The 26,699-nt window shown below is 40.4% G+C and overlaps 2 protein-coding genes and 1 long non-coding RNA gene across 3 annotated transcripts; all 3 read left to right on the top strand.

The window, feature by feature from the left end:
* Window positions 1–514: 514 nt before the first annotated feature.
* LOC311272067 (B-cell receptor CD22-like) lies at window positions 515–25,133 on the top strand (the record flags this gene model as incomplete). Its single annotated transcript, XM_084378174.1, has 10 exons — window positions 515–593; window positions 1,153–1,410; window positions 1,862–2,131; window positions 21,691–21,951; window positions 22,239–22,499; window positions 22,597–22,854; window positions 23,956–24,037; window positions 24,137–24,197; window positions 24,493–24,662; window positions 24,829–25,133. 10 exons carry the CDS (start codon window positions 515–517, stop codon window positions 24,893–24,895), a joined length of 1,767 nt encoding a protein of 588 aa, XP_084234300.1. The 3' UTR covers window positions 24,896–25,133.
* On the top strand, window positions 10,330–16,077 carry LOC311270739 (uncharacterized protein; the record flags this gene model as incomplete). Its single annotated transcript, XM_084375869.1, has 10 exons — window positions 10,330–10,399; window positions 11,116–11,469; window positions 12,235–12,423; window positions 12,645–12,998; window positions 13,200–13,418; window positions 13,883–14,236; window positions 14,718–14,945; window positions 15,052–15,321; window positions 15,468–15,725; window positions 15,986–16,077. 10 exons carry the CDS (start codon window positions 10,330–10,332, stop codon window positions 16,075–16,077), a joined length of 2,388 nt encoding a protein of 795 aa, XP_084231995.1.
* LOC311251403 lies at window positions 18,243–19,258 on the top strand. The gene is made up of 3 exons (XR_014621397.1): window positions 18,243–18,320; window positions 18,421–18,494; window positions 19,189–19,258. It is a non-coding gene; the product is annotated as an uncharacterized lncRNA (long non-coding RNA).
* Window positions 25,134–26,699: the final 1,566 nt, after the last annotated feature.

The raw sequence follows: 26,699 nt of genomic DNA, 5'->3' as shown, positions 1-26,699 counted from the left end.
GATGTTTAGTACTTATACACTAGTTTGTATTGCCACAAACATTTTGATGGGAACAAAATTGCTGTTTCTTAATATGGACACATTTTTAGGATTGTAGGAAGAGAAAACTTTTTGTTCCCCACACAGTTAAATTACAGAACCAACATCATCAGTTGGTGCAATAAATTCACTGGAGAATATCTAAAAATATATAAACAAATGATGGAAGAATTTTCACTTTGTGTCACAAATGAAATCTGACTATTTTATGCCCAACCTAAGAAGACAGCCACTAGTTTTATTTAAGACTTTATGACTAATATTTCCTTATTGTATTTCATTTGATATTTATCTGTAACTCATCTGCAATATTAAAATTAAATGTATAATGTGTTCATGTTTTCTCCTCCAGATGCTCCAAAGCTTCCCTCTGTGTCAGTGAGTCCCTCTGCTGAGATGGTGGAGGGCAGTTCAGTGACTCTGACCTGTAGCAGTGATGCTAACCCAGCAGCTAAATACACCTGGTACAAGAAGAATGGAGATCCAGACCTTCATCCTCTCAGTAAAGAACCACAGCTTGTCTTCAGCTCCATCCAGTCCTCTGACTCTGGAGAGTATTACTGTACAACTGAGAACGAGCTGGGGAGGAGGACGTCTGAATACATCTCTATTGATGTGACATGTGAGTGAAACACAGGACAGGAGATTAAATGTCACATTCATTGTTTTTTATGTTGTCAGGCCTGTAATACAAACTGGGCTGCGGGGTTTGTTTTCTGTTTTTGTATAACTCTTTAATTTCTTGGATTCTTCTTGTTGACTTTTTGTTGCTTGCTTTTTTGAATGTTGGACTTTGGTTAACAGCATTAAAGCTCGCTTTGTGTTCCTTTACCTGCCTGTCTCTGTGAGCGTCTTGCATTTGGGTCCGTTTTTGCATAATTGTGACATTTTTGTGGCTCTCCAACTTTGTGGAAGTGTAACATTTCACTTCTGGATTTTCTTTTTAACTCGGCAACAACAAGACTTTACCTCCTGTTTCAGTGTCAGTCACCTGCTGTAGTTCACTGAGCAACTGCAGCAGATTTATACTTCTTTCTTCCTCCTGACCTACCCACGAATGAAAGTATTTAAAATGCTCTTTCAAGTGATAATAATCTGTATTCATCTTTACAGATGGTCCAAAGCTTCCCTCTGTGTCAGTGAGTCCCTCTGCTGAGATAGTGGAGGGCAGTTCAGTGACTCTGACCTGTAGCAGTGATGCTAACCCAGCAGCTAATTACACCTGGTACAAGGAGAACTACAAGCTGCTTCAAAGTCCAGAAGGAAGTTATTATTTCACCTCCATCAGCTCTGAGGACGGAGGGAACTACTCATGTAAAGCTCAGAACCAGTATGGACAGAACTCTTCATCTCTGTTTATAGATGTTCAGTGTAAGTCACACATCCCTCCCAAATCATGCATGCTACTATTAAAGCTAATACCAATGGTGTATATCTCCAGACTTGCTCCAAAGATGTTTTTGTGTCTGTTGTTGGATATAAAGTGTCTCTGCTTTGCACATCAGGGTCACTAGATCTGTTCTTGGAAACATTTCATCAAACAAACTCTTTTCATTACAATAAATTACTCTATTACAATAATAACATAAAATAAGCAATCTCTTACTACTTAGTGACCTAACATCCTTTCATGCCCTTACTGCCAAGTTTTAAATTTGCCCAGATATTGACTGAATGCTTTGGGTTCAAGTGATTTGCAAGATAATTTTTGCCTTACCAGAATTGACTTCTCCTTCTTCTTTGAGGCCCCGTCCTGCAGTTCATGGCCTAGTTTTTCTCTGTGTGAAAGTAACCCAACAAAATCTGTACACCTCTCCTCCAGATGCTCCAAAGCTTCCCTCTGTGTTAGTTAGTCCCTCTGCTGAGATAGTGGAGGGCAGTTCAGTGACTCTGACCTGTAGCAGTGATGCTAACCCAGCAGCTAATTACACCTGGTACAAGAAGAATGGAGATCTAGACCTTCAACCTCTCAGTAAAGAACCACAGCTTGTCTTCAGCTCCATCCAGTCCTCTGACTCTGGAGAGTATCACTGTACAGCTGAGAACGAGCTGGGGAGGAGGACGTCTGAATACATCTCTATTAATGTGACATGTGAGTGAAACAGTTTATTTAAAAATAACAGATTAAATGTGTCCGGTCTTTGCAGGAGAAGATTTTACTGTCATGTCTATGTTCTTGTGCTCCACATTCTCAGTCAGCTGTAATTCACTGAGCAGCTCCAGGAGACTTGAGGAGTTTTATGCTGTTTTGTGACCCAGATTCAAACAGTGCTACACACAGCTGTTCACACTTTATGGTTTAAATACTACACAATCTATTGTTGTAACACACTTAACCTATTCTCTTAATACATCTCCAGATGCTCCAAAGCTTCCCTCTGTGTCAGTGAGTCCCTCTGCTGAGATAATGGAGGGCAGTTCAGTGAATCTGACCTGTAGCAGTGATGCTAACCCAGCAGCTAATTACACCTGGTACAAGGAGAACTACAAGCTGCCTCAAAGTCCAGAAGGAAGTTATTATTTCACCTCCATCAGCTCTGAGGACGGAGGGAACTACTCATGCAAGGCTCAGAACCAGTATGGACAGAACTCTTCATCTCTGTTTATAGATGTTCAGTGTAAGTCACACATCCCTCCCAAATCATGCATGCTACTATTAAAGCTAATATCAATGGTGTATGTCTCCAGACTTGCTCCAAAAATGCTTTTGTGTTTGTTGTTGGATATAAAGTGTCTCTGCTTTGCACATCAGGGTCACTAGATCTGTTCTTGGAAACATTTCATCAAACAAATTCTTTTCATTACAATTATTTACTCTATTACAATAATAACATATAATTAAAACTGCAAGCAGTGATGAACGGGCCCTCGCAGTCCCACGCGTGTCGGGGCATACTGCTGTCGGGGCTTGTTCATGCAACAACTTCCATTGAGGAATCAAAGGTGAAGGCGGTCAAGCTGTTCTTTCGTCATTTAGCAATAAAAGCGCCACCTTTTGGGCGATTTGCACCAAATTTTGCACAAACCATCATGGGGCCATGGAACACGTTGAGCAAATGTTTTGTGGCAATGGGAGTGTATTTGGTCAAGACACGCAAGACTGTTTGTTTGACCACAATGTGCAGGAAATTGTAGTTCTATATTGTGGCCGTTTTCTGGACTATCAAAATTATTTTAATAACTTTTTGTCAGGAGGGTCCACAGATGCTGTGTGTAAAGTGTCGTGCAAATCGGTGAAATTGCCTGGGAGGATTTCGAAATTTTTCATTTTTGGCGATTTTGCGAATGGAAATGTAGCGCGGAAGTGGGCGTGGCCTACATCACACAAATCAGCTGAATTCAGGGAACACGTAGATATGAGGTTTAAAACTGTGCGACATATTATGTGGGAGTTATTGGGCAAAAACGTTTTTGTCTTGATAATAACACCACCTGCTGGTCATTTTTGGTGTGTGAGTTACAGGGGCCAGTGTATACCACACCTATCAATTTCATATCCATAAGTGTTATGGTGTGGGCACAGTGCCAAATATAAAATTAGACTGCCACCAGACCGGTAAACCTTCAACGGATATCCTCATGAGGTCATTGACAATAATTCTACCAAGTTTCGTGTTAATCTGACCAACCGATGTGGAGATATAAAATACTTCAATTTAAAGAGCACCACCTAGTGGTCATCGGGCAAAATTTTGCACAGAGCCTTAGTGGCTCATGGTGAAGTAGTATCCTGAGTTTCATGTCATTCGGACAAACCAATGTGGAGATATGCAACACTTCCTGTTTGGAATGAAATCTGCAGGAAGTTGTTATTTAATAACTTGAGTATTCTTTGGAATATCAAAATCCTTTTAATAACTGTTTGTCAGGAGGGTCCACAGATGCTGTGTGCAAAGTTTGGTGCAAATTGGTGAAATTGCCTGGGAGGAGTTTGAAAAAGTAGGTTTGCGACATTTCACGAATTTACAAAAAAACGGTAGGCGGATATGGGCGTGGCCTATATCAAGAGATTCAGCCCAATTATTAGAGTTTTTAGCCAAAACGCACTTTCCTTGATTATAGTGCTACCTAGTGGTGGAAATTGACAACGACAACAGATTATAACATATTTCGCCAGGTGTGACATATATTCCAAGTTTGGTGAGTTTTGGGGTATGTTCAGGCAGTGAAAAATGCGATCATACGGACTAAAGAAAACAAATAATAATCCTTACAAAAACATTAGGGACCTCGCAGGTTTCCTGCTCGGGCAATCTCTTACTACTTAGTAAACTAACATCCTTTCATGCCCTTACTACCAGGTTTTAAATTTGCCCAGATATTGACTGAATGCTTTGGGTTCAAGTGATTTGCAAGGGAATTTTTTGCCTTAACAGAATTGACTTCTCCTCCTTCTTTGAGGCCCCGTCCTGCAGTTCATGGCCTAGTTTTCCTCTGTGTGAAAGTAACCCAACAAATCTGTACACCTCTCCTCCAGATCCTCCAAGACTTCCCTCTGTGTCAGTGAGTCCCTCTGCTGAGATACTGGAGGGCAGTTCTGTGACTCTGACCTGTAGCAGTGATGCTAACCCAGCAGCTAACTACACCTGGTACAAGAAGAATGTATACTCACCAAAAGCATCAGGACAGATCTTCACCATCACTGACATCAGAGCTGAACACAGTGGGAATTATTCCTGTGAAGCCCAGAACAGCAGAGGACGTCATAACGCCACCTTACAGCTAATCGGTATGTTTCAGATTTATTTTTTCACTTACACTTACACATGATGATTTAATGTATAGATGTATGAATGTCCTCAGATTTTCATGACAAATGTTCATCCCATTTAGCTGCATGCATAAATATTGGAGTCCAAGCAGTCGACCGTTCTGAACAGACATATTTTTTTATTATACTGATCATTTCTAAAAACAAAAAGATTGCAGTCTTTAATATCTGAAATCTCAGAATATGGTGACATCACTACAAAGAAGTCAGATGGGGCACGAAACACGAGCAGTAACATGATCAGACACAATTTAAACAAACCCCAGACTCAGTCAGACTTACTTGGAAGAGAAAGCAGAAGTCATTGGTACAATAATGACTCATACTGTCCTTTATAAACATCTGTCTATTTTTAGACTGACTTCCTTGTTTCCCTCTGACCTACTGTTCTTGCTGTGATTGAGCACTTCTACAGTTTTACCTGCACTATTAGGGATTTTTACTGACTCATTTTGCCCTGTTAGGACTTTGTTGTTGTTGTTGTTGTAGTGTTTTCATTGTGCTCCCAGATCTCTGCAATTTACTTGATGAGTGCAATGTTACAAAACTAATTAAAGGAGACCCAAGTTGTAGATGTTTCCTGTGAAGGATGTCACAATGTCTATGATATGGCCAAAACTTTAAGTTTAAAACATTCAACAAATGAACTAACATTATCAACATAATGTTAAAAAAATAACAGTGTTGACATTATGTCAAAGACGCCCATCTTGTCTCGTAATCCCACTTTGTTCCTCAGATGATAGTCTGATAGCCCCTGTAATGGAGACATATGCAGGTGGCTAATTCGCTCATTTCACAAGCTCTCTCTATTTCTTGTCAAATAAACTAAACAAAACTATCTCACAAATTGTCAAGAATGGAAATAATTTTACACCTGTTTCCTCACTTAAGAAAAAAACTGTACACTCTCCGAATTCAAGTTTCTTTCTCTCTTTTAACTAAAACGAGATGAATTGCCTTGTAAACTCGTAGTAAAACACATTTTCTTCAAAGTTGACATAAACAAAAGAAAACAAGCCAAAACAGTCTCAGTTTGTCTTTTCCACCGTGACGTTCCGATAATCACCCCTGGTTTGGTCGAAATAAATCCTAAATTCACAGAGTAAGATGTGAAAATACTCTGGCTGCTACTCCACACTGGTTATTATTCTTGCTCATCTCGTGCTTTATGTCTCTACTGAGAGTCCATTTTCCCAGTCCCAGAGTCCCCATCCATCCCTGATTAAGGTTTTCATATTATTACAGTTTTACCACGATTATGGAAAACTGCAGTCATTGGAACAACACCTGCTGTTATCCTGGCTATCATAGGGCTCGCTCTCTTCCTCCTGATAAGGTGAGTAGATCAGATTAATATAGCTATGAACATAAATATCTGAAAATCAGGCTATTTAGCATTAAGTTTGCAAACTAAGTTGTTAATTTCTTTGTAACTAATTTATTCTTTTGACCAGAAAAAACAGGGTTGCAAAGCAATCACCTCAGCCTGACCTGGACAACAGGACACAGGTGAGGGTTAAACAGTTCAATGTAAATTCCCGCTCTGGTTCTTAATTACTATCATGAAGTGCAACTTAAACACTGTGACCGAGAAGCACTCAGTGTCGATCTTATGTCAACTCTCTACTCACTACGGAAGCCCTGAGGGGCAAGTGAGATTTTATTTATTTTTTTCTGGGCTCCATTTTCTAATTTCTGAATTTTTTTTTTTTCATGTGTGAAACAGAGTGAAAAAAAGTCTTTTTTCACTTGGTAAAAATTGTTTTTTTCAAAAGTCGAGCTAACTGAAAAATATTTTTTTCATGAGTGATTTTTTTTTTCATGTGTCGAGACAAGTAAAAAAAAAATCACAAAAAATATGTTTGGTTTTTTTTGTCTGTGTGTGAAACCCATTTGAATTTTTTTTTTTTAAATGAAAACTCTCCTGGAGTACAATGGATGCTTTTCATCTTATTTAGGACATGAGTAGTGGTGCACTTCTGCCTCTTGTGGTCAAAATGAGTATCACAGAAAGAAACACTTTTTTCACTTCGTTTCACACACAGAGAAACAAAAAATTTCACTCGTGAAAAAAATGTTCACTCGGCTCGACACATGAAAAAAAAAAAGTTTGCTCTGTTTCACACATGAAACACCCCTCAGGGCTTCTGTAAATCACTCCTGTGCTTGCTTCTATGAACATTTTGTGTGATCCTCCTCCTCTCTTGGATGTGATTAGATTCAAAGTAAATCCAAACCTTTGTTTTCTGACTGGATGTTGTTTAACCCTCATGTAACTGATAAAAAAGACAAAAAAATTTACTCAGACCACATTTAGTACAAAAAATGTTCCATGTCACAAACTGCCATTAAAAATACTATACAGTATATTAATATTATTCTGAACTTTCACTGGGTTACATTTTTCAACCAACATCAGTCCCGATAATAACGACCAAATATCCATTCATTTTCAGGATTTAAACCCTTTAAATACCAGTTTGTTTACATGATGCCAACTGTTTTTATCAATGAAAGAAACCACACAAAAAGAGTGATTTTCCATATACTTAATATATAGTATTTTTATGGCAGTTTTTGACATGGAACATTTTTTTGCATTGTCTGTTATCAGTTTTATCATGAGGCAGAGGCCTCTATAGGACACGAGGAAAACAGCATGTGTTTGGTCCATGGGCCATAAAATACAGGTAAATTGCCCTGTCTACTGAAAAATAGTGAAAATGACAAAAACTCCTCCAGAACCGCAGAATGAAAGCCTGATAACATGGGATGCATGATTTTATGCTGTGATGACAGCGGGTTGAAAGACACAATAGTTGCAATGGGTTTTATTGGTTCATAATGTGTACAACAGTTTTAGCTGCCTGTCTGTAATATACACAGTGTATTATAAACATATTATATGAGCTGAGGTTGGAAAAAAAACATCTTTGACAAAATGTATAGAATATGAATTAATACAGCCAAAATTATCCAAAATTGAAAGTTAAAAAACCTGTATCACTTCTTATATGCCTTTACTTGACCTTTTTTGAAGGTGACTTTGTGGAATCAAAAACTCCTGTAGGGGTCAAGTGACAAAGACGAATGAGATTCCCCACAGATGTTTGTCAAGCCATTTGACACTCGAGATTTGAATGATGTGTTATGGACTAACACTGGTAAAAGTGTTGCTATAAAAGTGTTTTGTCTTCTGGAGTTGGATGACCGATAAGCTGTATGTCCTTACCAGCCACTAACAGGCACCAACATACACTGAATGCCACTTTGTCTGCCACAAGGATAAGTTAAGGACAGAGGATGAATGAAGATGACTTTCTACCAAAGTTCAACATTGCCACAGTTATGAAATGTAAAAGCAATTTTGTGTTTGCTGTGTTGATCCAATCATTCGTAGGAGCAGGATGACCTTCACTATGCCAGTGTCCACTTCTCTAAGAGCCAGACAGATCCTGTGTACTCCAACATCAGACCAGCCGGACACCACAGACACAAGGAGGGAGAAGAAGAAGTTGAGTACGCCGCTGTCAAATTTACCAGCGCAAGTGCTGCCCCGAGGTAAGCAGCTCTTCTCAAAAGGAACATTATCCTCAGTAAAACCTCACATTGACATGTATTTAGTAGAGTTGATGAAGTATTTCATTTTAACACAACGTTTTCTGTTCATTTTTTACTGTCACCATTTAGACTTGAATCAGTTAATTTTATCTCAAGATCCTTTGATTTGTTTTTGTTTTTTTTGTCATCTTAGAAGCAGAGGTCCAGAAACTGGGGAGGATCCATCTGCTCTGTACAGTACAGTCAACAAACAAAACAGTTGAATGCAACAGGAATCTCTCGACTGCCTGTTGTTTCATTTTTCATTCCCACCCATGCTGACAGCATCAGTCTCAGGATGGCAAAGCTAGTCGTTTGGTTGGACCACCACTTTCCAGACCTTCCAGACTGAAACAGCTCAACGTCTACTCGATGGATTTCTGTGAATATTTTGTAGTGACATTCATGGTCAGGGGGGAGACCGTAGATCCTCTGACTTTAGCTCTACTGCCAAAGCTAGGTGACTTTTTGTTTTTTTTGCAACATGTATTAACAACTATTGGATGGATTTTCACAACATTTGGCACACATAAACATCAGTCCATTAAAATAACTAACACCTGAACTTTGGTTTCAAACTGGACGAGAACTGCAGTCTCCTTCCTTCTGTGGACTTAGTTGCCCTTTAAACAACTTCACCTGATTTCTTCCGTTGCTGCTGTAATCATTTGTACAGCCACTAGAGGTCACCGCCTAACAGAAAACATAAATATGGGTTATAATTAGCTGCTTGCCCAGGTGATAGATAGATAGATAGATAGATAGATAGATAGATAGATAGATAGATAGATATTGCTCTTCATCAGCACATTGAAGTGCAGTATTGGAGATGAACTTGCATGAGGTGATCAAGTTGTAGTTTCATACTGCTGCCACTAGATTTTAGCCAAGAGCCAAATTTTACTGATAGAAAACCTCCTCAAAGATCCAGTCAAGTACAAAGTGTCATCTCTATTGTGACTTTATTTCCAGTTATTTATACCACATTACCATCACAGCTAATTATAATTATTTGTCTTCATTTTCATACCTATCATTGTTCTCCGTCCCTTCTGTTCTGTATTGCATTTGTTTCCACTTTTCCTTGTTCTGTTCTGTATTAGTTCTATTTTGCTTCAATAAAAGTTTGGTTAAAATCCTCACGGTTCATGTCCACACTAAGTCCACAGCCAGACGACACTGAGAACAGGCCAGAGAAGCTCCAGTTGTGAAGGTCCAGGATTAACACAGTGTCGGCAGACTGCAGACAGATTGCTAATACAGTTATACTGAGTGAGTGAGGGGAAAGTGACTACAAACACACTCCTGCTCTCCGCTGTGAAACATACAAATAGTTAAGCTATGTTCAAAGTTTAGTGTGAGTTACAACCCATCATCATCATCATCATATGACTTTCTGCAGCCCTTATTAATGTGGTACATCTTTTAGGTTATGGTGTCAAGGCAGTTGCGATGTCTCATCATGTACTGAAGTGATGTTTACGTTTTTCAGTTCACTATTGAGAGGAGTGACTAAACGCCCTTTTAGATACTGAATAGTGCCGACACTTAGAGTGAGAAAGACATGAAAAACAATCTTCTCTTTCCATAGTGTAAGTGAGGTATTGTAGTGTGGATGAAACCGGTTTGGTACCAGAACTGGTCTCTCACTCATCATGAAGTTGAGAAAGTCTGCATAGCAACAAACAAGCCATTTTTTGGCATCCAATTCACAATGCACACTAAAAGTGTGAAGAGGAAGGAAGTCTGTATCATAACCTGCTGCTTCTGGTCGTCTGCTCACAGTCCTGACCACACAGGGAACGTTGCCGTTCGAGACAACTTCTTTCTACATTATAAGCAGAAGTGTTTGATCCGACAGTATCTGGTGTAAATCGCTTTTGGATGTGTTTTATCTTTGCTGAAGCCACACAGAGATGAGAGGAGCAGTGATGAGTTTAACAGCAGCAGCAGGTGGATTTGTTGTCTTCCTTCTCTCTATGCCAGGTAATGTATGTCTACATTTACCCTGCAGGACTTTTAGCCTTAAGTGGGATTTAGAATTAAAATAAATCCAAAGATGGCCATTTTTAAGTGTGTGTCTTTACTGAAGCCCTCTTGTTCTGTAGCATTGCATATTTAGCACTCGTCCTCCTCTTCACGCATGAAACGTCTCTCTGTCTCCTTTTACATGAATTATGGAAGATTATTTGTTGTCTCTTCAAAGACAGTACGGGTTGTAGACGCCGGTCGTTTGTCAGTACATTACACCAAGTTTGGACTCGTGTACTTGGGAGTTCGGACATGGCTAGTTCAACTCAGGAGTCCAGACCCCTCTGGGTGGGAGTACACTCACACTTGGTACAATGTTTTGGGTGCCGGGATGTTAGCTGCCAAGTTAGCTGGCCGGTGGGTTGTCGTCTCGTCCAGAGGCTTCTTCAGTTCTAACTGACTAGTGAAGAGTCGCAGGTTTTAAACCCTGTGAGGGCGTTAACCCTTCGGTGAGGCCACATGTGAGTTCTGAGCTGCAGGGTTGTTTAGGTCACATGTGAGTCGTTTGAGTCAGCTGATGTTTGATAATGGTTAAAAATGATAAATGCCTGAATAAATATCATGTTCAGTTTGACTGTGATGGTACATGTTCATAGTACAATCATGCATATTAAAATCTGTTGTTTGATGTCATGAATCTGATCTGGTTTCTGATGTTCTCTGTGTTACAGTGATACGAGGTGAGGATGACTGGGGAGTGACTTACAGCACTACTCAGATCTGTGCCTTAGAAGGATCGACAGTGGACATACGCTGCACCTACAGATACCCATCAACAGAAAACGCTGTTACTAGAGTTGAACAAGTGATGTGGTTTACTAGCGGGAGTTCTCGTCAACCCCTGGATCTGAGAAAGGACTCAAGTTATGTGGGCCGTGTGCAGTATATCTGTGGTAACAACAACTGCACTCTGAGAATCACAGACCTGAGAGAGAGAGACTCAGCTGAGTACATGTTCAGGTTCATAACAAACCAACCAGGTGGGACATATACTGGTTCACCTGGAGTCACTTTGAGGGTCACAGGTAAGATTTATATTTGTTATATTTCTTTTCTGCAAACCACAGGTATGTTGAAAGTTTGAAATTCCTTATGTTGTAATTTTATGGTAATTTAGGTTTAATTTATGTTGTGACAACGCTGTCTTATGTTCTGGTTAGGTTTAGGCACAAAACCCACTTGGTTAGGGTCAGGAAGAGATCATGTTTTGGATTAAAAGACCACAAACAGCTGGAGATGCTCCAAATTCTCATCAAAAACATCACCCTTGTGTTGCCACAAATATGGCTGGAAATTGTCCTGAGTTCTCCTTAAAATCTCCAGTGGTTTGTTGAAACACAGTCTCGAACTGTGGTCACTGGCTTGGTAGCCTCACATGTAACTCCACCACCATGCTCTCCACCTCCAGTGGAGAGTGAGGTCATAAACTTGTAATGTGAATGTAGTCAGGCATGTTTTGTAGAGACGACAATATGACCAATAAACCGTGAACAAATCTGCGGTTTGCAGAAATAATAACTGCAAAGATTTTATCTGGGCGACTGGGCTGTGTGATCACATGACCTAAAGTGCACATTTCGGTTATGTCATGGTACCTGAGCCAGCTCTGATTGCTGAGTGAAGACAGGTTAGTGTGAGTGAAAGCTCTGAATTGTAAGTAAAAGTCTCTTTAGACTAAATTCTCTTCACCATATATTGTTCCCACATCAGTGCATAGATACTGTGAATGTGTTTTGTTATTAACATGTGTGATTAAAAATCTCATTTCTGTTCCTTCTTCACAAATCCAGATCTACAGGTGCAGGTAAAGGAAGTCCGGCAGGGTATTCGCAGGACTGTGCTGAAGTGTCACAGTCGTTGTCTGCCAGACATTTCTTCCTACATCTGGTACACGAATGGACAGAAAATTCAGGAAGGAACATCTTCATATCCAGGCCATGTTTATCCCACAGACAGCTACTCCTGTGCCCTTAAAGGACGTGAGGATTTTCCTTCTCATCCAGTGTGTGAGTTTACTACTGTGCTGGCACATTTAACCTATTGCACAGTGACCGCAAGCATTTTAAACATGGTTGATCCCACTTCCCCTTTCTATATTAACACCAACCGTTCAGCATTGAGCTCTGCAGAATCACTTCTCTCTGTGTTACAGCTGTGAAAGATTTAACTTTCATGTTCCTTCATTTGTTTTATCTTTCAGGTGTCTATGGGCAGTCCTGCAACAGAGCGACTTACATTGTCAGAAGCATATGTGCCTTCAAAGGCTCATCAGTGGACATTTCTTGCATGTACAACAGTCATGAAACTATCAGATTTAAATTCTGGTTCAGTCCTGAACGCTCTCATCAGTGGCAGAGTCCTTCACAGCCTGAGGACCTTAGTGAAGACTTCCAGTTTGCAGGTCGTGTTCAGGTCCTTGAAACATGGAGAGGATTCTCCACTCTGAGAATCACTGACCTGACAGAGAGTGATTCAGCTCAGTATCACTTCAAATTCACTACAGAAGGTTTTGAATGGAGGAGTAGTTTACCTGGTACAACTCTGACTGTCACAGGTACTGATGAACACACACTGATGTTATCTATACTATATATACGTATGTGTGTGTTAGGGTTACAGTTAACTCTATGCAGTCACAGGATCTGTATTCATATTTGAGCCAAATGTAACAGTTTGATCTGAGCGTGTGTTCAGATACTTCTTTCTTTTTGCTCCAAATTAAATTAATTATGTAAGCGTTTTCCTTCCTTCCTAGATCCAGATGTGCAGGTGCTAGTGAGGCCTTTAGATTCTTCCTCAGCAGTGCTGCAGTGTCACAGCAGTTGTCTACCTGATCGTTCTTCCTACATCTGGTACATAAGTGGACAGTTCTCTTGGAGGACAACTTCTTCTTTTTACCGAGTCTACATTGATCCAGTCAACAGTTATTCCTGTGCCTTTGGAGGACATGAGGATTCCCCCTCTCCTTCAGTCTGTGAGTTTCCATCTTCATCACGATTAGAAAGTAAAACGCTTACAGTTCAAGATGTAACAGCCCGATTTGTGATTAAGTATTTAGTTTGTCTTTCTGTTTCAGTTTTTTGGATCACAAAAGCCTTGAACTGATCTCTAGACCTAGTGTTTCAACCCAACAGCCACTGTGGATCTGTTCCTATATCCTTTACTCCTTTTCTTGCTCACTCGGTCAACCTGCCTCTTTAGACTAGTTTTAGATGCAAGAACCTCACAAGTCCAGAAAGTAACTTACATCATCAAGTTTCCTTTTGGAAATGATGTAAAAATATGCCACAAATGGGAACAACTATACATTAATTTTAGTAATCGACACATTTACACGCTTATATTCTTTCTTTATCTTCATGGAAAATAGTGTTTTCATTTTCCTTTCAACTGTGCCTTAGATGGACTCACTTTTGTTTTAATGTTTTTATCTTTCAGGTGTCAAAGGTCAATCCTGCGTCAGAGTGATTTACACTGACAGAAGCATCTGTGCCTTCAAAGGCTCATCAGTGGACATTTCTTGCACTTACAGCAGTTATGAAACTATCAGATCTAAATTCTGGTTCAGTCCTGAACGTTCTCATCAGTGGCAGAGTCCTTCACAGCCTGAGGACCTTAGTGAAGACTCCCAGTTTGCAGGTCGTGTTCAGGTCCTTGAAACAGAGACAGGACGCTCCACTCTGAGAATCACTGACCTGACAGAGAGTGATTCAGCTCAGTATCACTTCAAATTCACTACAAGAAGCTTTGAATGGAGGAGTAGTTTACCTGGTACAACTCTGACTGTCACAGGTACTGATGAACACACACTGATATTGACAGCACTTTACTTAAAACCTTTTGTACCACTTTCTTATAAGGTGACCTTAAAGAGATTATAAACTGTAACTAAAGGCTTTATCAACAATTAAACAATTATTTACAAATGCTTTGTAGATTAGTGAATCAGCATTAATATGAATAACATTTGGGGTTGCCTTTACATTGTGAGGCAGCTGGACTCACACGATCATATGATTATGTAATCATCATCAGAAAGTGGTACAGAAAACTCTGATTACAACTTGACTACAAGCTTGATACATTATAATTATAGAATAACTGTGTTTTTATGATTTTCATGGATTTGTATTAACCTCAACTCCCAGTTTTGATGGGTTATTTATCGTTTTTGTTATGGATGTCTTGAAGTACTGCACTGACAACTGTAATGATTATGTGTGTGTGTTTTCAATGTTAACCAATGACACTGTGTTCGTCCTCTCATATCCAGCTCTGCAGGTGCAGCTGACCAGAACAACAGTCCACCAGTCTGATACTGAGGCAGAGCTGAAGTGTCACAGCAGCTGCAGTCCAGCTGGTCGTCTTTCCTACGTCTGGTTCAAGAACGGACAGAAAATCATGAAAGAGGAAAGTTCTGTATATAAAGACAGATTTTATCCTGGAGACAACATCTCCTGTGCTTTGAAGGGACACGAGACGTACGGCTCCCCCTTAGTGTGTGAGTTTGCTCTGATTTCTATCACAAGTAACAATCACCCTCTGTTTCTCACTTTGCATCTAATATTGCTTCTCCAGCTATTAAACAAATTTGTTTCCTCCTCCAGATGCTCTGAAGCTTCCCTCTGTGTCAGTGAGTCCCTCTGCTGAGATAGTGGAGGGCAGTTCAGTGACTCTGACCTGTAGCAGTGATGCTAACCCAGCAGTTAACTACACCTGGTACAAGAAGAATGGAGATCCAGACCTTCAACCTCTCAGTAAAGAATTGCAGCTTGTCTTCAGCTCCATCCAGTCCTCTGACTCTGGAGAGTATTACTGTACAGCTGAGAACGAGCTGGGGAGGAGGACGTCTGAATACATCTCTATTGATGTGACATGTGAGTGATAATCATGATTGAAAGCTCTGTCTGCTTCACATTCACAGTCTGATGCTATAGTTCACTGAGCAGCTCCAGTGGTTGCTGATGGAGATTCACAATGTGTGGCTGATTTAATAGTTAACTTGTTAAATCATCTCCTCCAGATGCTCCAAAGACCTCCTCTGTGTCAGTGAGTTCCTCTGCTGAGATAGTGGAGGGCAGTTCAGTGACTCTGACCTGTAGCAGTGATGCTAACCCAGCAGCTAACTACACCTGGTACAAGGAGAATGAAGACTCACCAAAAGCATCAGGACAGATCTTCACCATCACTGAGTTCAGAGCTGAACACAGTGGGAATTATTCCTGTGAAGCCCAGAACAGAAGAGGAAGAAATAAAGCCACCGTACATCTGACTGTGGCAGGTAAGTTATCCTCATTCACCTGCACACACACCTGTTTACTGCACCAGACCAGATTAACATGTTAATATGTAACAAGTCATAACTGGTGCAAAGAAAACAACATTTCCTGTCTGCGTTCAGAGACAGTTTTTCTGTAGCTGTGTTCAGGGGGGAACCTCCATCATGTCAGAGGTGGATGACTCTGACTGACTGATTAACAGACAGCATCACCTGGAAAAGTGATTTATTCATTTTCATCACATATCTCTGTGTGTTTCTAGTGAATTCAACAATGATAATGACCATCATCAGGGGGACCGTGGTGGTCTTGATGCTGATTCCTCTTCTTCTCCTGAGTCTGTGGACGAGGTAAAACAATCAGAATCCATCTGCTCTTTTATTTTCTTCTTCAGACTTCATTTAGTTTTAGTGATATGAGTTTCTCAATGTTGAATTTTGTATTTGTTGTTGTTGGACTCAATCCAGGAAGAAGAAACCTCTGAGCTCCACCACTGAACCACAAGAACCTGTCGAGATGATGGAGGTGAGACAGAGAGAGAGAGAGAGAGAGAGAGAGAGAGAGGCCATCTTGACAAAACTTCCTCTATATCACAGTTATAATAACTTGGCTGATCTGATTTTATGCCGGTTCATGAATGAGGTCCTTTGAGCTTCATTTTGTCGTCTCTCCTCACCAGTTGGACTCTTGTCCTGAGTATGAGAACGTCTCAGACTTCACTGCAGCACAGACAGAAGACACAGAGCAGCAGGAGGACATGCTGTGAAGTCCAGTCAGGTTAGAGACTCCTGCATGGAATAAAACATCCCGACTTTAGATTCACAGTCACAGTCACAACTCAAACTTTACACATGTTTTGTGTGATTCTCTTCAGATGCAGCTGAACCAGAGGCAGGACTCACCTGATGGACACAAAGAAGTACCACATTGAAACATCACAGAGGAGAGCGAGGCTGTGGAGGATGTGGACACATTTACCTTCAGCTCCAAGAGTTTTCATGTTCAGTTTTCAGTAGCAGCAGCAGGTAGGAGTCGGCAGCACAGACAGTCAGCAGCAGCATGTAGCAGGAAGTTTAGAAGAATGTGGAGTCGGCAGCTTCAACTGAATCACGTCCAGGTGTCAGACATGATTTATTGTTCACATCAGCTTACTGCTTCAACTATGAGAGCTTATTTTTACCTGTACAGTCAGTTATATTATAGAAATTGATGAGTCGTTAAACAAAATGTATTTTGAAATTCTCCAGAACAATAAATAATATTTGAAAAATCTCTGATCAGCTTCTGGGTTTTCACCTGTCCTGGCTGACAAAGCCAATAAAGTGAGTTCAAAGTGAGACAGTGAGCTGAGAGCATCACATTTGACTTCATGTACAGTTTATATTTCCACACATTAAAACCAAACATAAGTCCAGTAGTGAAACACTTTGACAGATGTTACATTTTCCAATTATTTCTGCTGCTGAGTCAAATCAACAGCCAGCTTCCACAACAAGTGAAGGACCTGTTGGACAGCTCTGTAGGTGGAAACATTAGTGTGCAAAACCTTTAAGTTTCAGCTTTAAACTAATTATTTTTCTGTTAATTTTTGAGATTATTATTTGTTCACCAGATATCAAGACATTTAAATTCAAATCTGTCCTTTAGTTTTGGATTATTTCTCACCTTCTCACATTTTGTGTCCATAAGAATGAAATGTGCCACAGTTTAATGGATCATTATGATTTGGGATGTTGCTGATATGAAGATGCACAGAGAAAGTTTTTACTGAGGAGGACCTGAACTTATATTTGAGCAGTAAATCTCCATTAGGTTTGATTAAATTCTTTTGGGGTGATTGAACGAAGCAGAGTAGATCCAGGTTGACTAAAGAAGAATGGTAGAATAAAAGTCCAGGTTTATGATCACCACTCTGAACTATAGACTCCTGAACTCAATCACTACCTGTGATGCTTCATAAATTAAATGTCCAGTGTAAACAAGTCAAAATAAAGTTTTGGTCCTAAAATGTGAAAATAAAGTAAATCTGAATGTGATGTAACATTCAGTGATGGAGGATAAAATGTTGTTTCAGGCTCCTGATTCAGTATCTCTGATGTTTCTCTGCCCTCTAGTGGGGAAGTTTAAGTGTGGCACATTCAGGCTTCATCACTGTGACTGCTTCCTCCTCTGTCTGCTTTAAAGGGTCAGTTCACCCAAATTACAAGAAGACACTTCCTCTCTTACCTTCAGTGGTTTGTAGCCATGCAGATAGTTTTGTTTTGTTTCTCAGCACACTGTGAGGTTTGGGTGTTTTCTTCAAATGTTAGGTGACACTTTTTTCTACATGTTGGACATCTCTGCACAGTTCATCAATCTGAACCACCTAAACGAGCCAAAGTCATTAAAAACCATTGTGTTCTTATCAGATCCTCCCAGTCTTCTTGAACTCTGTGTGTAAAACACAGCTTTAGTATGATGTGGGTGTTGACTAGCATTTGGCACGTCATGTATAAACTAAAGAGGAAGTACATCTAGTAGTTTAAGAGCCTGATACCTGTCTTCTGCTCACTGACAACTGAGGAACGGCTTCTTTCCAGACGACGTCCGTCTTCATTGTAAGTAGAATTGTTTGTCGATGTGACTGATACTGTAAACCTCCTGTGTGCATCATTATTTTATCTGCTGACATGTTTTGTTGTCTCTGAAACCTCACAGAGAGATCAGAGGAGCAGATATGAGTTTAACTGCAGCAGCGAGTGGATTTGTGGTCTTCCTTCTCTCTGTGTCAGGTACAGTTACATTTACTGCATTTAAAGAGGGAATCTTGACTTTTGCATGAAGTAGCTGTGTGCTCAGCACTTTTACACGCTGTAAACTGAGAATATTTTGGGTTTTCAGAACTTTTCCCTTCTCGTCCTGTTTAATCTGTTCTAAAGTCGACCCTGGCTGCAGAAGCACCAGCTCATGTGGAGGACGATTAGTTTGTATCTGCAGCTACTTTTATCACAGTGAAGTTTTTTGGAGGAATATTGTTCTCACAGTAAAACCCCAAAAACTGACTGTACTTCTTGTATATGATCGTACATCTGCACCACTGACTGCTAATTCTGTTAGTGCTGTCTGACCTCAGTGTGATGTTTCCATGCTATATGCACGCAGCTTATCTCACGTCATAGCTGCTTGAAGCAGTTTCACACACCTCAGTGTTGTGCTTTTATTTTAGTGGGTGGGTGGGGTAACGAGTATTTTGTACAACTTTTTTTCAGCATCTCAGAAAAGTGTGTAAAATATGTTTTTATTAATTTTCTGTGTGGAAGACTTTTTGTTGACGCATGATTAAGAACTTTTGATGACAGTAATTAGTCTGATAATGGAGGATTTTGAAGCATGTCCATGTTACCTTTCCCCCACATCATATTGGTAGTATGCTCACCTTTGTCTTATTCAGTTTCATTGTGTTTGCTGATGTTCTCTGTGTTGCAGTGATACAGGGTCAGAATGACTGGGGATTGACTTACAGCTCTACTGAGATCTGTGCCTTAAAAGGATCAACAGTGGCCATAAGATGCACCTACAGATACCCATCCACAGTAAAGAGAGTGGAGAAAAAATTCTGGTTTACAAAAGTGAGTAATGGTGTTTATGTGGATCTGAGAACAGACCCAGTGTATTCACGTCGTGTGCAGTATATCTGTGGTAACAACGACTGCACTCTGAGAATCACAGACCTGAGAGAGAGCGACTCATCTGAGTACAAGTTCGGATTTATTACCGACCAAGAAGGTGGGAAATATTCTGGTTCACCTGGAGTCACTTTGTCTGTCACAGGTAACATTTTCAGCTGAATATTTATTAAGTTCTGGGTTTCAATATATTTGTGTGTGTGTGTGTGTGTGTGTGTGTGTGTGTGTGTGTGTGTGTGTGTGTGTGTGTGTGTTGACATTCAGTCTAAAATGAAGACTTCTGTTTCTTATTCACATATTCAGATCTGCAGGTGAGGGTGAACAGCTTACAGGCCTCTACACGCTGGGCATGGCTGAAGTGTCACAGCAGTTGTCTTCTACCTGGTCGTCCTCGCTACATCTGGTACAAGAATGGACGGATCGTTCAGGGACAAACATCTTATTATTATTCAGGCTCCTTCACTCCTACAGACAGCTTTTCCTGTGCTGTAGAAGGACATGAGAACTCCCGCTCTCCTCCACTGTGTGAGTTTACTTACAGTCGTCCACTGAAATAACACCTGGTGGAGCCTTTTGAGCCTACCTTTTGTACTGTACCTTAACTACATGTAATTCACTGGTATTTGGTGAATCATTGTGCAGAATTGGGTGACAACCAAATCACAGCCCCATGAGATTGTAGACATGATGCATAAATATCTTTCATTGTCTGCGCTGCAACATTAAACAGTTAAATATCAGCTCACACTGGAGATTATGCAGAACAAGATTTACCTTCATGTCTTTAGCTTGTCAATTCTTTTTGATTCACAAAAACTTCATAGTGATTCCATGTTTATCTGTTCTTATCTTTTGTTGACACTTTTATTAATTAGTTTGTTATTAACCAATCTCTAATTTCTGATACAAAACACTTGATGGTTTCAGGTTTTAACTGTTTTGATTCTGGTTAGTTCACAAAACATGAATGAAGACAATGAAGTATCTCACTTCATTCTTTCCACTCGTGTTTCTTTGCCAACTTGTGAAAAGATTTCATGTGCACTCCTCTTATTTAACTACTAGAGCTGATGAGTAAACATGAAACTGTCCAAAGACACTGAACCAGGATCATTTCCTTGATCTGCTTCTTTCAGCACTGATGAACTGTGAGACACTTTGAGTCTTTGTGTGCTTTATGTTTTCAATTTGAATTAAAAGTAAGATGAACTTTAGTTTTTCTAATTTGTGCCGTATGTGGATCCCTAATGCCAACACACTTATTGATATTAAATGTAAAATGTGTTCATGTTTTCTCCTCCAGATGCTCCAAAGCTTCCCTCTCTGTCAGTGAGTCCCTCTGCTGAGATAGTGGAGGGCAGTTCAGTGACTCTGACCTGTAGCAGTGATGCTAACCCAGCAGCTAAATACACCTGGTACAAGAAGAATGGAAATGCAGACCTTCATCCTCTCAGTAAAGATCCACAGCTTCACTTCAGCTCCATCCAGTCCTCTGACTCTGGAGAGTATTACTGCACAGCTATGAACGAGCTGTGGGGGAGGATTTCTGAATACATCTCTATTGATGTGAAATGTGAGTAAAACGCAGCTGATTTAAATCAACTAATGACAACTTTTTAAAACTTTATTTTTGCTGATCGTGCACTTCTCCAGCTCTGCCTGTTTCATCTTCACAGTCTGCTGCTGTTGTTCACTGAGCAGCTACAGTCGATGATGAAATGATGTTTTATTTACAAATTGTTTCTAGATCTGCACAGATGTTCATTGATCCAGAAAACCAGCTCTAAAGTTTCAGATGCTCCCAACACATGAATACACATCCAACATCTAATGTGGCCAGAGTCCTGTGATCAACCCTGTCTCTGAGACATGATGTTTATATATCAGTAGTTTGTTTCACCAGATACATGAAAACAAAATTGCTGACTGGGTTTGATGACAAGGCAACTTTTTTATTATTGTAGAAATGATTAAATTACAGAACCAACATCATCAGTTTGTACCATGAATTCACTGGAGGACACCAATGTAGAGGAAGCTTTGACTGCAGCAAAGGAAATATCAAATGCTTGTGCTAACCAGGAATATAATATCAATAATTATATAGAGCCACCTTTATTTACCTCTGTGTTTCCCCTTAAAACTGTAAGAACATTCTTCTAGTCTCCTCTTAGAGATTAATGTTCATAATGCAAATACTCCCAATACACACACACACACACACACACACACACACACACTTTCACTGTGTAATTCATCTGCATCCCAAAATTAATGTTAAATATGTTCATATCTCCTCCAGATGCTCCAAAGCTTCCCTCTGTGTCAGTGAGTCCCTCTGCTGAGATAGTGGAGGGCAGTTCAGTGACTCTGACCTGTAGCAGTGATGCTAACCCAGCAGCTAATTACACCTGGTGCAAGGAGAACCAAACACTGTTTCAGGGACCAGAAGGAAGTTATCATTTCTCCTCCATCAGCTCTGAGGACAGAGGGAACTACTCCTGCAAGTCTGAGAATCAGTATGGAGAGATCATGTCATCGTCTATATCAGTCGATGTCCAGTGTGAGTACAAAATATTAGCAACTCTGGTGTCCTGCTGACTCAGCGTTAAGGGACATACGACTTGTAGCCACAGTGAACCTGCTTCACATGTTTACACACATATCTCCATAGATATAATGTGAATTAACTCTTAACTTTGGACTACTTGTGTAGGTTGAAAGATGATTACTCTAAAAAGGCAAAATACAAGTTTATGTTCACAAAACACATGACCTTAATCCAAATTGTAAATGTGACAAAGCCATCATCTGATGTGAATGACATGAGTCTCTTTAAATCTTCTCCAGATGCTCCAAAGCTTCCCTCTGTGTCAGTGAGTCCCTCTGCTGAGATAGTGGAGGGCAGTTCAGTGACTCTGACCTGTAGCAGTGATGCTAACCCAGCAGCTAACTACACCTGGTACAAGGAGAAACAGAAAGTGATTCTAGGACCAGAAGGCGTCTATCATTTCTCCTCCATCAGCTCTGAGGACAGAGGGATCTACTACTGCAAGTCTGAGAGTCAGTATGGAGAGATCAACTCTTCATCTCTCTTCATAGACGTCCAGTGTGAGTAACATGAGGAAGTCACTTAGACTGACAATGAAACTAAAGTAAAATGTTGACTAATATTGATTAGTTGTCTCTCTGTACACCTCTCCTCCAGATGCTCCAAAGCTTCCCTCTGTGTCAGTGAGTCCCTCTGCTGAGATAGTGGAGGGCAGTTCAGTGAATCTGACCTGTAGCAGTGATGCTAACCCAGCAGCTAACTACACCTGGTACAAGGAGAATGAAGACTCACCAAAGGCATCAGGACAGATCTTCACCATCACTGACTTCAGAGATGAACACAGTGGGAATTATTCCTGTGAAGCCCAGAACAGAAGAGGAAGAAATAAAACCACCGTACATCTGACTGTGCCAGGTAAGTTTTTGATGGTGGAACAGATGATATACGTATTCGATAGTACAGAAAATGACAGCTTTTTAAAAAAGAATGTATCACTCTGTGAGGCTTCTTCACCTGACAGTCACATCCTCTGGATAGGAGGCAGAAAACAGGAGTGTGTTCCAGTTATCTGGGAGTCAGCCTCAGGAAGGAAGATCACATCAGATTTTATCTTTCAGGTGAAACAGTGGTCAGAGTCTTTGCACTCTGTTACATAATGAAGGGCTCATAGGAATATAATAATCTTGTTTACATGTGTCTGCCTTTAAAATGTTCAAGAGCATGTTCCCTGATGTTTCTGTGGGTGTCCTGCTGCAGTTTCGAGTACAGTCAATGCTTCTTGAGAGTCTTAATTCCCTGTGCACTCAGAGCGAGAGTTTTGTCTTTATTGTTGGGCTCCTGCCAAGCACATCCAATGTGGCTGTTGGCTTTTGTCTTTTGATCTCTCCTGCTCATAATACATGTGGAAATAATGTCAGTTTGGAGCCCAGGTGTGAAAACTGCCCATTTATTGGTTTGTTAGGATGGCGTATTGTTGTTTGCAGATGATACTGTCCTGTTGGCTTCTGTAGACCTCGACTGCCAAAACTGATGATGATGAGAAAAGCTCTGATATACTCATTTTACTGCCGTGCATTTACAGCAGTGAGACATGGCATGGTTGTTCTCACTTGAGCTAGATTGTACATTTGGACTCAAATACCATCTCGGCCAGTATGTTAAACCATACCTGCTCGGCTCAGTTATATTTTGCAGCGATAAGTAATTGCTGTACAGAAATGTAACTTAGAAACTGCGCCTTACATTTTTTGTCTGGCAGAGCTCACTGTGGAGTTTATTTTTCAGCCTAATCTCTATCATGTCATGTACTATACTACATGTGTCCACAGCCTGACAGATAGTCCACCTATATTGAGCAGGACATTTATTGATTTAATACACACACGTGCACTAATATTCAGGATATGTTTGTTTTTTTCCTTGTTTCATCATATATCACTCTGTGGGACCAACAGCCCGAAGCATGCTGTAACAGCCTGATTAACTGTCTGTTTTCTTTTGATCACCATTTCTTAGGATCAGGGAAATCAGTGGCTGCTGGAACAATCACTGTTGTTCTCCTGGCTATCATATCCCTCTCTGTCTTCCTGTGGATCAGGTGAGCACTTCTGTTCTACTGAGTCATTGAATGTTCAATCACAGCAATTCAGAATTAAAACATTCAGTCGTTTATGTTTTAATTAACTCTCCTAACCAGGAAAAAGAGGACTTCCAGGGAATCTACTGAGGCTGAAGAGAGACTAGACGACAGGGAACAGGTGAGGATAGTTATGTATTTTACTCTAGAAGAAATAAAACCCAGTCTGGCTTCTGTTTATTCATACTGCCGAGTCACTCAGTGTCTTTAAGGGCTTCTAGAAAACTCATCTGACAGAGGAGGACTTCATGTTGCACTTTTGACAACAGGGATATTAGCTCCATTATTACCACAGCTGCTTCTGCTTCGGCTGTTTTCATCCTGGTTTCAATCCTCTGCTAGAATGCACTGTTCAAAGGAAAGACTTCTATAAAATATGTAGCTGAAAGTAATTCTGTTTATGTCTACCTGACCAGGGACAGCTGGAGGAGCAGGACGACTTTCAGTACGCCAGCGTCCACTTCTTCAACAACCAGGCAGATAATCTGTACTCCAACATCAGACCAGCTCAGCCTCGAAGACACGTGGAGCAACAGGAAGTCGAGTACGCTGCTGTCAGATTTAACAGTGCCAGCACCGCCCCGAGGTGAGCGGCTCTTCACACAGGGACACTGTGCAAGATTAAAATGACTCAACTTTGAAATGCATTCATTGCTTTTGGATTTCCCTGATCTGTCTTTATTATCATCACTGTTGGGATGTGATGGGAGTTGTTTTATTTCATGCAATATCTTTTCTTTTTCTTTTCTCAGAGCCAGAGGTCAGGGAGCTGCAGAGGATCCAGCTGTGTTGTACAGCACCGTCAACAAAACCCGCTGACCTGCATTTATAGTCTGATATTTCTGTTTCTTCATAACATTAGTATTAAAGCAGGAATATGCAATAGAGACAATTATATATCTTAGAGAAGCTTAGATTTAGGGAATGAACATACACCAGTGTTCAGCTTAGTGGAAGAGCGTGTGAAGTATTTTATGACTTTATTATCCATTTAATTGTAAATATAACTTGTAACTTGCTTTTTACAGCAACTTGATAAATGAAAGTTCAACTTTTATCTTTGAATTAGTCTCTGACAACTGTTGATAGGGATAAAATACTTTGTGAATTACTCTCAGACCAAACCGTAGGAGTCTAAGAAGTTATAAGTGTTATAATAATTATCAGGATACTTAAAAATAAAATAATAATAGTGTTAATAGTACAAATATGATAGTAAGTTGTAAATAATACATTGCCTCTTCGTTTCTTTCCCTTCCCACTGTGTCATGGTAGGTGGTGGTAATGCACCTTAACGCCGGCTGAGTGTAATTGTTCTTTTTCTACACATTTGTACAGTCAGGTAAGAGGCTCTCTCTCCACCTCCCTACACTCGTATTTTGAGTGTAATTCATTTGCCAAAAAAGAGACAAAACACACAGTAAACAAAGTTAAAGATTAATTTGACTGAGCATTATTGTTTCCTAATTCTCTATAGATATTGTGATAATATTCTTATTTGGGCCGCGATAACTGTGTTGTTAAAATCTGATACTGTGACGGCCCTAATCCCAATACACCTCTTGCCCCGCCCACTTAGCCCTACCCCTCTGTTTTGCACGTTCACATCTACAGTAGTGTGTCCTGACTCTTGTTGGGACAGAGGAGTATGCGGGCCCGGTTCTAGGCATGGGCACGGGGGGGCAATGCCCCCCATAATGCTTCCACTGCCCCACCACCAAACCGATCCCGCTTCATTCCGAAAATCAAATATATATTCAAGTATATTATATTGTAATTTATTCCCATAAATGCTGCTCAGAGTAATCACAGTCCACGGCTCTTCTGCCAACAGAGCCGGGGTCTCTCTCTCTCTTGCGCTGTGCACACAGTCAGAAGCAGCTTCTCCCGGTTAGCATCACATTAGATACCACGGACACTCCAGACAGTATTAGCCACAGGCTTGTTAGTTGTTAGCATGCCTGCTAGCAACTGCTAGTAGTAGCATAGTCCCATCGGCAGCTGCAACGGAGTTTGTCTCTGTCCCGCTCCGCTGCATGGGAAGCCTCACGGGCAGGCTACGTACCGGTTGTGAAGCGGGTTTCAACTTTCAACCCTTGCGGGCCCGCTGTTAGTCCTGTTAGCCCGCAAGCCTCCCCCACCCCCGTCGACAGGACTAAACAACACACGTTAGTGATTTAAAATTTAAAATTTACAATGCCAATAACATTGTAGCTTCACATTTAAATAGAAAACATTGTAGTGACTGGAGGAGTACCAGTTACGGACAGTGAGGGCTAGGTGGCGCAATGACTCATGGGAGTGTAATGTCAGACACTCATGAGGCTGTTATTGTTCAGATATATGTTGTTTTATTACTTTCTGTACATGTTCTGAATGTTGTGGTTGTGTCCTGTTATGTTCTAAGGATGTGTGTTAAATTAACATAAATATATATTTTACATTGTGCCACTATGGCCGAACATGATATAGCGGGTAATGACGTTCATCAAATATTTTAGTTGAAGGGGTGTGTCTATTGTTAATAAACCTGTATTGAGCTAAAATGGCTGTGCTGTGACATAATCTTCAAATTATGCTCGTAGAGTTAAGATTGAAACCAAGAAGTTATTGACTACAGACT

Source organism: Pagrus pagrus, assembly GCF_965226575.1.
Source record: "Pagrus pagrus genome assembly, chromosome: 2".
NCBI lineage: Eukaryota > Metazoa > Chordata > Actinopteri > Spariformes > Sparidae > Pagrus > Pagrus pagrus.
The sequence above is the reverse complement of the archived record's forward strand: the minus strand, read 5'-3'. Positions and strand labels throughout refer to the sequence as shown.